Source organism: Nothoprocta perdicaria, unplaced genomic scaffold (assembly GCF_003342845.1).
Source record: "Nothoprocta perdicaria isolate Ctin4 unplaced genomic scaffold, notPer1 scaffold_19, whole genome shotgun sequence".
In the NCBI taxonomy this organism is placed as follows: Eukaryota; Metazoa; Chordata; class Aves; order Tinamiformes; family Tinamidae; genus Nothoprocta; species Nothoprocta perdicaria.
In genome coordinates, this window is record NW_020455093.1 from 2,217,450 (window position 1) to 2,227,884 (window position 10,435).

Here is a 10,435-nt window from a genome sequence, read left to right on the forward strand (position 1 = left end):
GAATCACTAAAAAAAAAAAAAAAAAGGATTTCTATTTTCTGCTAAGGAAGTGGGCAAGTGGGCAGCTGTTTAGTCTTTCAGGAAGAAAAATGATGGGTGAATAGCTGCTCTGTTTACCATGAGAGACTCTTCTTGAGGGGTAAAAGGGGGAAAAACTCAAAAGAGAAAAAGCCTTTGGAACTAGCACAAGTTAGCTGCTGTTATTATGAAATATTAAAAACTGCACAGTGACAGAAATACTTCCTCCATCTAAGTATTCTCTCAGGTCATAAAGCAACAAGAAATAGCTTTCCAAAGGGAAAAAAAAAAAAAAAAAAGTCTATCATGCAGATTACTAAAATTTGTGATCTAATGTGATTAACATAAATATACGAGGCACATGCTCAAGTTCCTCTGATACAAAATATATTTGCTGGACAAAAAACTTAGTCTTTTCAAGAAAACAGAATTTTTCTCCTGAAATAATATAACAACTGTAAAAACAGACAAACAAAATAACCTAACTCTGTCACAGAAGTGACTTTCAAATCACAAGCACGTTTGCCCTGATGGTGGGACAAGCCATTAGTATAATCAATAAATTGGCACAAGCCCCAGAGGCATCTCAGCAGCCTCTCATGGAGACAAGCCCGTAAGTCAAAAGCTGGTCAGGAAGCTACCAGGACATTTCCTGTTTTCTTCTGGAATTTTTATTTGCTTCGCAGGCATCTGCACAAATGTACGCAAGGAGACCATGAAAAATCAGGAAACTACTGCATAATGTGTTGGTATCTTTTCCCTCCAGACAAATTTGTTTGGAAAAAACCTACAATACTGATTAAGAGCTGTCTTACAAAAACACAGTTAATTAAGAGAAAAAAAAAAATTAAAAAAAAAAAAGAAATTGAGAAAAAACAACATGGTTCAAGGTACAAGCAGTTGCCAGAAGTGTGGGATATGCTCAGACTCCCAGTGACAGTTCTGATTCAAAATTAATCTCTTCCCTTTCACTAAGGTTTTAGGGACCACTTCCATGTCTTTTCAAAAAGATAAAAGTAAAGTATGAAGAAGAAGAGCCTAGACCTAGAACACTAGAAATAAGCCTTCTATCCCATATTTAGAGAGCACAATAACAAAAAGAGCTTTGCCTTCCTATTGTAACTGTCTATAGAAAGACATCCGCCTAACTTCAGCAGACAACAGAGAAATATCTATGTTATTCTAATAGGCAAAGAATTTATAACAAGAATGTTTCTCTCTTTTATGCTACTATGTGTTGAAAATGTGAGACTGCATGTCTGGTTCTAATTTTACTTACTGTGATGAGATTTAAGGATGACTCCACTGAGCTCATTCTAACTTACATCAGTGTACAAAAAACAGAATCAAACAATGAATTCTACCTACAGTAAAATGTATTGTTCCAATGCTGCATTATCCTGATGTCAGTAAGATAGATCTTTCTTTCTACTAGCTTATATAGACCATAAATTTTATTTTATTTACAAATTTTGGAAATAAATAAGTTTTTTTATCTTAAATTATGTAAGCTCTTTCAACTGAAGCTTGATACAGAAAACATAAAAGTTATCCCACAGCACTACTAAAATTCTTTGCAAAAGAATGTGATTTACAGATTTTCAAATGTAAAATAACAGACAATAATAAGCATATAAAAGGCTTCAGGAAACTAAAATCGTATTAAATTAAGCAGAGTTAGGATAGAAGCAGCATAAAAACCTGCTGGTTATGTTCCTATTGCCTTTTTCTGTTCTTGTTTAGCATGCAATTAACAAATACCCCACTTCCTCTCTGSTAACAGCCTAAGGAGCTTAAGCTGTTAATAGTGCAGCAGTGAATGACTTGAGTGGTACAGCATTCCTGTCTTTATCTTTAAAATGACAACAAGTTGGTGATTTACAATCCCCTTAATTCCTTTACAATCACTGGTCAAATGCACTGTGACCAATCCAGCTTTGCAAGATCACATGAGGAAAGAAGTTACTGTACATGGGATTACATTATGCACCTTCACACTGTGCTGTCCTCCCAAATGTCTGAAGAGTTATTGAATTGAGGTAACAATTCCATATATAACGACTGGGCTCACGTAGTTCCCCTTACTGYTTGTGAAAGAAAATGGTCAAAAGACACAATGACTTATATTTCTTTGTTGTTATTTAAAGCTCAGACCAGTATGTACACAAAATATGCAGCAATTTGAAAATGATATATAAGAACCTGAGAATGCCTGACTGCAAACAGTTCTCCTTTAGATAATATATCATTTTCTCTAATATAAAAACTATCCCATTTTAATAACATTTCCATTTGGTTCATTCAATCCTATGATTGCACATCAACCCTAATTATCAGATTTTGGATAAGGCTAATAAATACACATAGCAGAACCTTCATTATCTAGACATTTAAATAAATAAGAAATAATAAGATTTTAATCCGCCTCCACAATTCTCATCTTAAAATAATGTGTAATGAAATATTGAATTCAAACACAAGCACAAACCTACCTACACATCAAGGAAACATTTCAGCCCATAAATACTCATATTTATTTATATTAGGATAATATCCAAAAGTCATAGGCTAGGATACAGAATCCACCTTATTATTTCAGTCATAATCCAAAGAAAGCCATAAAAGTCTCTAGTCCAAACTATCATCAAGCTCTATATTTGTACATAGCACCCAGAAAAGTCTACAGCCTGTTAAAGTATTCAGAAAGAGACAGACAGCTTTTCAGTTAGTCCATTTACAGATGCATAGTTCCAGCAACCAGGACATAAACTGACTTGACTTTTGTCTTGGATTAACAAATAGAAGGCAACGAAACATTTTTAATGAACTGGTCAACTCATATTGCCAGCTCTGAGCTGTTATCTTCTTGAGTATCACTACGGGGAGTTCTTGTATACATCCAATAGAAATAAGATCTGTTGAACTTACCCTGCAAAAAGAGACTAACTATTAAGGTAGCCCAAAGAAGCACCCACAAATGCAACCACAGACACTCACCCAGCAGGGCATTGCGCCCGTTGTCATCTGGCAGGAATCTTTTATCCACAGCACACACTAAAAGATGGTCAGGTAAATGGGGTGACTTTGCACCAACAAGTAAAAATCCTGATGGTACCTCAATATGCTCATTGGAAATTGAAACCAGTCTCAGATCTTTACCAGCCTGGCAGAAACCTAGAAAAAAAAATCAATTCCAAGTATTTTAAGATGAGAAGATTTTTTGTTTAAATACTCACATTTGTTTTCATTAAAGGCTTATTTATTTATTATGAAATGCAAAGTTATATCCTCTGAATTCAAGGGCAAGCTAAGAGAGAATTTTCTTCCAGGTCTTTCACTTTTGGTCATCCATAAAAAAAGTACTTACAATGCAACAAACAGACACAAATCTAAAAATCTGCAGTGATGTTTTCCACGGTGATGTTGCACAGGCTAAATATTTATGGAACYATTTACCAACATAATCACAATTTTGGCCATACATTTAAGAACAAAGAAAATGGTTCTTGATATCTAGTGAATTGCACTGGCTTTTCCTGTTTGGAGGGGATTTTTCTTTTACAGCAAGCAGGGAGGAGGTACACTTTAAGTACTAAAATGTGATAATAAAGCCATAAGAATTACGACATGCATTTTAGCAAATCTTATGTTCGCATACACAACTTTTTGAAGGTCAAATTGCAGAAAAGAACAATAGTTCTATCCTCATGCCAAATGCTTATCTGACTCATGCAACAAACAAAATACAAGAGCAATCAAAGTTTCCAGTTTTGTCTAGCAGATAAGGAACATTGACATTTTAGGATCTTTATGTAACATAAATCATTTAGTTCTGATTTGAGAAGGGCCCTAATCCTTCCCTTTTGGGTATCTCTAATAAAATATTTAATACATTTCTTACCATCAGTAGTGCAACAACCTTCAGGAGGAGGCTTCATCTGGTAAGAAATAGGAGGACTACTTGATTCTGAACCTTCTTCCTCCTCCTCCTCTTCCTCTTCCTCATTATCTGCTCTGCTGCCTGCTACAAATTATCACAGCATAAATGGCTCTGATAACAGATAGTGCTGGCAAAAACAAATTAATGATTGAACAGAATGACCCAGTTAATATAAAGTGTTAAAGAAAACTGGATTCTCTCTTCTTGACAATGACTTCAGTCTTATCACCCGATAAGGTGTCATAAATATCACAAAAGATATTTGTTGTTTTCTTAACATTCCAACTTTTTGCTTATATGTTTTTATGCTTATAGTAGAACATGTCTTTCATAAAAAATAAAATCTTTAGCATTTATGTAGAAAGTCTCAAAAGCATGACTCAAACACAGCAGAAAAAATAAAAGGCTAAAAAGCAAATAAAAAGACACCTGAATTTATTATTTTTAAAATTTCRTTATTTTGAAAGTAACTTCATGATTTTTATTAGACGCTAGCCTTTCAACTCCTGCTTTTCACAATAATGGATCTGTGTCCTGTACTTAAAAAATGACACCCAATACAAAAAACAAATTCACTACTTTTCAGCACATTAAAATGTCCTCATTACTGTCCATGGACAGACTGGATTAAGTCCTGACTGTGTCCTTGATGTTGCACAGGAAAGTGAACAAATGGTTCCTGCTTCAAATTAGGTTCACCACAAATGATGCCAAGATAAGGACACCTAATTTTCAGACTGTCTCCTGCCAGAACCTGAAGTACCGAGTAAGGCACTGCAGCTCCCTGTACAATGCCAAGGGAAGTGAGATGCCCAGGAACACGTTTCACAGAAGTCTCTGCAATGACTTTCCTGGTCAAGAGAAAAACAATACTGAATGCTGAAGAGCCTACATGATTCAGGCTTCAAGTTGCAGACAGCCTCAGTTGTTGCTTCTGCTGTAGCCACCTCGCTGGAGCGCTGGCTGCCTGAGTCAACATTTTTACCTGATAGCTTGCTTCTTTGGAGAATTCTTCTGGGATATGAGAATCCYGTGCTCAACTCCTTCCTCTAACTCAGCAGATGGCAAAGCAATTCTGGCAGTGCATATCCTCAGTGATGTTTCAGTCTCTCTGCTAAAGACTTTGTCTGTCTGTACTCATCAGACAGTCACAATTTCATGTGCCATGAAACAGCTTCAGCAGAACCTCCTGAGAAATGACCCCATCCTCTCTTTGTCTAGGACATTCCTGGCAAATGGGAAAATTCAAGCAACATAAAGAGTGCAGCTAGATGGTAAATAGGAACAATGACTCTGTGGACAAGGCAGAAAAAAAATTGAGACCAGATCTAGCCTGATATATGACAGAGACATAGTGAATCAGTGGTATGAGTAGGATAGGATTCTAGCTTTTTGGTACTACTACTATAGGGACATGCCTGCAACAGAGAGACTTCACTGAGTTTGGTGGTGATGAGGGGCTCTAGATACTTGAGGATCAGACAGAAGCTGAATAGCTGTCTGGATTTGTGCAACTAAAACAGCAGGTAGGCTCCTACAGACTTCTGTGGTTCCAACTTCCAATCTTTAAAAAGAAGGACAGTGAAGCACACCGCAGTCATCCTCCAAAACTCGGGGTCAGCTGGACACACTCTCATTGCTTCAACCTACTTTGGTTTAAATCGGGCCCTCAGAACAGGATATTTGTCAAGGATTTTTTTTTTTCCATGACTCTCCTTACAATAACTTTTATTGAGAAATGAATGTAGAATCAGCTAAACAAATACTGCACAATATACGAGTAGTAAGGGAGGAGGCTGAAGAAAGAAAACCTGGAGTTTGGAAGCTCGCTTCTGAAGGTTATTAAGACTTCCACCCAATCTGGAAGAACATTTGAAGGTCATGTTTACTTTTAAGTATCTTAACGGGAGGCTTGAGATCTGGTGCACAGAGATAAGGGCAGAATGTTAAATAACACCACTTCATGGGAGTATTGCAAAGACAAAAAAGCTGAAAGTGAACAAAAGGAAAAGTGAGGCTCTCAGCCTTTACTGTTTAGTCAGGGAAATGCTATATGTTTTGATTTTATGACAATTAATATCTAGGTGCTATCAAAAGGGGCAAGCTCTCTTCATACTTCTAGTCGTGAAGTTGTCTTCTTTTCTGCCTGTGCCAGCTCTGACCCTTTCTGGTTAGCAAGCTTTTTTTCAGCTTGCTAACCCACCAGAAACAAAAGCACCAAAGGCAGCATCAGACAAAAATGCATAGGCTTTTTTAATGAATTTATTTACTGAATTAGCTCAGTGCAAGATTCAACAAATGCGAAAACAAGTGCAAAGGGAGAAGATGGAAACACATGACTAGGAAATAGAGGAAGCAGGGATGGGATYTCCCGCTTTGAGCAGTGGCAGACTGTTGAATTGGTTCAGCCATCACCCTTAATTTCACATCTATAGAGAGACAGAGTTAAGAACTGGAAGCAGAGATTAAGGAAGGGAAGAGCTACACCTCTTTCAGATCAAGAATGAAAAAGTGCAAGAGCAAACACAAAAGAAATAGCTGCTGTCACCTCTAATGGACATCACTTGGACTTCTGCTGCATCTTTTAAAGTAGATCTACATTTTCTGGTTAGACATCAAAATTTACATTTCAGTGAATTTTTAAGAAACTACTAGTTTTTAAAGCTRGAGCCCTTCAAAGAACTGTATATTTTCACATTTCTATTTTACACCATCATTTTTTAAGCAGTCCAAACAGAATACACAATAAAGCACTGAAAATTGGAGACAAGATGATGATAAAAGTGAACTCAATCATAGCTCTTCTTTTTTGTGTTACGGAATTAACCAATCAGTTGATGTATCTTGACATAATGCTATTAAATTAACAAAGATTTTGTCCAGTTTTATTGTCTTTAAATTTATTTATAGAAGCAATGGCACGTCATTATCTTTCTTTAAGGAAATACTCCCAAGTTTTCAGAATGCATTTATTGTCCCTGTAAATGCGTACAATTGTAATTATCATTATGGTATCTTGATTAAGAAATTTCGTATGGAACATTCTTCTCTCCCTAAGGCATAATGCAAATTATAAGTCCTGAAAACATTTCAAAATACTACAATATTCTCTTACTAGAACTATTCAGAAGAGAAAATTACTGCTAGAACTAATATTTCCAAACTGATTGCAGGATCAGGACTTAGTCAGCAGCCATAAAATACTCTGTGTTCACGAACACACAACCTTCCCTAAATGCAGATCAAGGAAGGAATAATCACATTGCAGTGGATCTATTTCTCTGGGTTCTTCTGTGAAGCAAATTTCTATCCTGCTTACACTGAAAGCCCAGTGATATCAAAACATTTGGGTTGCGCTGACTCACTGCATTTATACCATGACTGGTCAAGAAAAGATACAAATGATAGGGAAGGACAAGAGTTTAATTCAAAATCCYAAAGATGGTACTTCAATTGCCTTCTGTCTCTCGGGGCATGGGGTTTCATGGAGCTTGAAGTGGAAAATCCAAATTATAGTGAGGGTAGCACATGTGATGCCAGCACGCAGACATCTCCCACCCCAGGAACCAGCTGGGAAAAGCTCCATTAAATGCAATGTCAGGTCCTTGCAGACTGAAACATTCCTGAAAGGAATGTTCTTCACTAAGCACTTGTGAGACTTTTAATTAATTACTTTTCAATTCGCTTTCCATTAACTGCAAAGGAAACAGAATCAGCCCTTAATGGCATGGAAAGTTCTTTGAAAGCTTCCCATGAAAGGAGTTAGAGGAGTGTGAAATTGCACTTTTGTTCCCAAAAAAGGGCTCTTCTCCTGCAGTGCCTTCCCAGTCCATGTCATACTCCACCTGGTGACATCACACTTGGTTACCATGGCAAAGGTTTAAGAAATTCTCATAGAAGATATTCACTTTATGATCTGAAAGATATATATATATATATTTCTCTGCATTTAAACTTGTATCACCTATAATTTCCTGGAATTATTGTGGTTTTTTGCATTACAGTGGACTATTACCCACTAGACATTTTTTATTACATATTTATCTAAACAATTGTTAGCAAGTTGTGAAAGAGTATGTAGGCCAGAATAAAAGAAATGAATCACAAATGAATAAAGAACTGGTTAAATTATTAAACATACCCTTGCACCAGCAGACCAGTTTCCTACACATGCCAACAAACTCACAATCTCTCATTTTACCTCCAGATATATCTAAACTATATTACTTAAGGAAAAAAAACCTTCAGCGAGTAAAGTTCTGAAAACAGCCTAAACACACACAAATTCACTCAGAAAACCTCTATGCTAAATACCAATCTCAGTAGGGGCTACTGGAAAATACAGTCTAAATTTTCATCTTTGCAACTACAGAATAATTAAAAATTATATGCCCAAAATAACTATAAACTTCGCTGTAAAAAGGATACAAATATTTCTGCTGTATTTCTTCACAATGGGAACTACTATTAGCATATTTCATTTAGAAAATTTTCCTTTTTTTTTTTTACCATCATTTACGGTGCAACTTTTCAGTAATGCATGGCAAATTATAGAATAGATTTATGATCCAAATCTCCACACATTTCATATAATTCATAGTACTTTGATTTAGATGTAAATAAATCTGAACAAAGAAATGACTTAATAAGAAAATAAAAGGCAATGCATAATTTGTGTGTTTAATCAAATTCGATGAACAAAGAAATGAATAAATAAATATCTGTAGATCATTAAATGTTCATATAGCAATATTTTTCTGCATTCTAATTTGATATATTCATGCTGACTTTTGCAAGAGCAAAGAGCAAGTTTACTTTTGAGCAGAAACATAAATTCCACCATGTCCTACCTTCTAGTGAAGAAAGTTGCTGCTCAGCTTCCAAATACAGCTGCGAAAAGATTGGTCTGGGGACTAAGTTGTTTGAGCGGAGAGAGGCCTCAATAGAATTATGCAGCACTTCTTCAAATCTTGTCGTCTTGAGCTGACCCGCGTAAGAATTTCCCATCTCCTCAAATAAAATAAAAAGATAAGAAGGGAAAAAAAATCAATTTTAGTACTCGGAGCTCGGTCACTGCACGTTGGTGTCAGACTACAACATTTCCCATGAGAGAGAGGAGCTTCATTGTCCGCAAAGAAAGGCAAAGGGAAAGGACATTGAGTGCAGCAGGCACCGAGCAGATCCTGCTGGTAAATTACAGGAAGTTATTTAAAAGTAACAGCTTTCGGTAATTCAGTAGAAAGGCAGCAAGCTTTGACACCTTCTTGAAGATGTCCCCAGAAATCTGCTGCTAGTAATTCCTTGCCTTATGTAGCAACTGGGGAGATGCGTTCTCAATAGCCAGCAATCTCGTCTGTAAAACAGCCTGTTTGTTTCACATTATTTGAACAGGAAAGTCAAAAAAAGCAAAAAGGAATTTGGGGACAGCAGTTTTGTGCATTCATCTTTGTGTGGCCCATTGTGACTTAAAACTCACGGCTAAAGCAGATATCTTTTAAAGGTGTTGTTTCACAAGAAATACAGCATTGCCACAACTCATACCTCATGAAAGATGATAGCTTTTTCATTCCCACATTAAAMAATACTTCTTCCCGTAAGCAGTTTTTAAATAAGGTAAAATTATTATCTATTTGATTTTCCAATTAATTATGATTTTTTKTTGTTGTTGTTAGTGAAACTGCATAATTTACTCATTCTGCCACTGAGGAGCTGGTCTGATCCAGCTGGATATCTCGGTATTTCACTTTCCACACGCTTATCTGTCGCTCGCTTTCCACAGGGAACACAATGAGCTGCGATGACCAATAGCCATGTCAGCTTGCTTTCGCTGTGACAAAGTAGCTCTTGCCCTGGGCCCCATGTCCTTTCCCTCCTCAAGCAGCTGTGAATAGAAAGCATGAAACGCTTCCTGTTTGTGCCAGGAATTCCCAAACACGGAGCAGCCCCTCCTCGCACCAGGCACCGCCTGGGAAATGGGCCTGTCGGGAAGCATCCTGCAGGAATCACTCAGGCAAAAGAAAAACTGCTTTGAGCAAACCAGGCCACATGCCACTCCTGATGACAGAAAAACTAGCCCAAGAGGAACAACACACAAACTTGCCTGCTTTGGTTATCTTTTTATGACTTTACAGGAAGTATTTTACATCTATAATCATAGCTTTGTATAATTTTGAGCATCTTGTTACATTAAGATTAGATGTTGGAAGCAATGGAAGCAAATGGAAGCAAAATTTGAATCAGAAAACAATGTATGTAGCATTTAAGAACACGGTCCAGAGAAAAAGCAGGCAATACTGAGAAAACATCTAAGCATGTACACAAAAGGAAACACAAAATTGTAATAGGAAGCTATTACATTAAATTAATGGTGTATCAATTTGCTGAAGGGTGAAAGGGAAGCTGCAAAGCAGGTTAGCTGCCTTCAGGGATAACATGGAAACCTATTTTCAACACGGCAATGCCAAGGAGACTAGTCTA

General features: G+C 36.7%; 1 protein-coding gene across 1 annotated transcript in view; it reads right to left on the minus strand.

Moving 5' to 3' along the window:
• The window catches only part of GREB1 (growth regulating estrogen receptor binding 1), a 49,924-nt gene extending 40,959 nt beyond the window's left edge, over positions 1–8,965 (minus strand). Inside the window, exons 1-3 of the mRNA XM_026037098.1 lie at positions 8,809–8,965; positions 3,920–4,042; positions 3,016–3,192 (exon numbers count right to left, since the gene is read on the minus strand). Of these exons, the coding sequence (XP_025892883.1) occupies positions 3,016–3,192; positions 3,920–4,042; positions 8,809–8,965 (457 nt within the window). The remainder of the gene's footprint in view (positions 1–3,015; positions 3,193–3,919; positions 4,043–8,808) is intronic.
• Between the last annotated feature and the right edge of the window lie 1,470 nt (positions 8,966–10,435).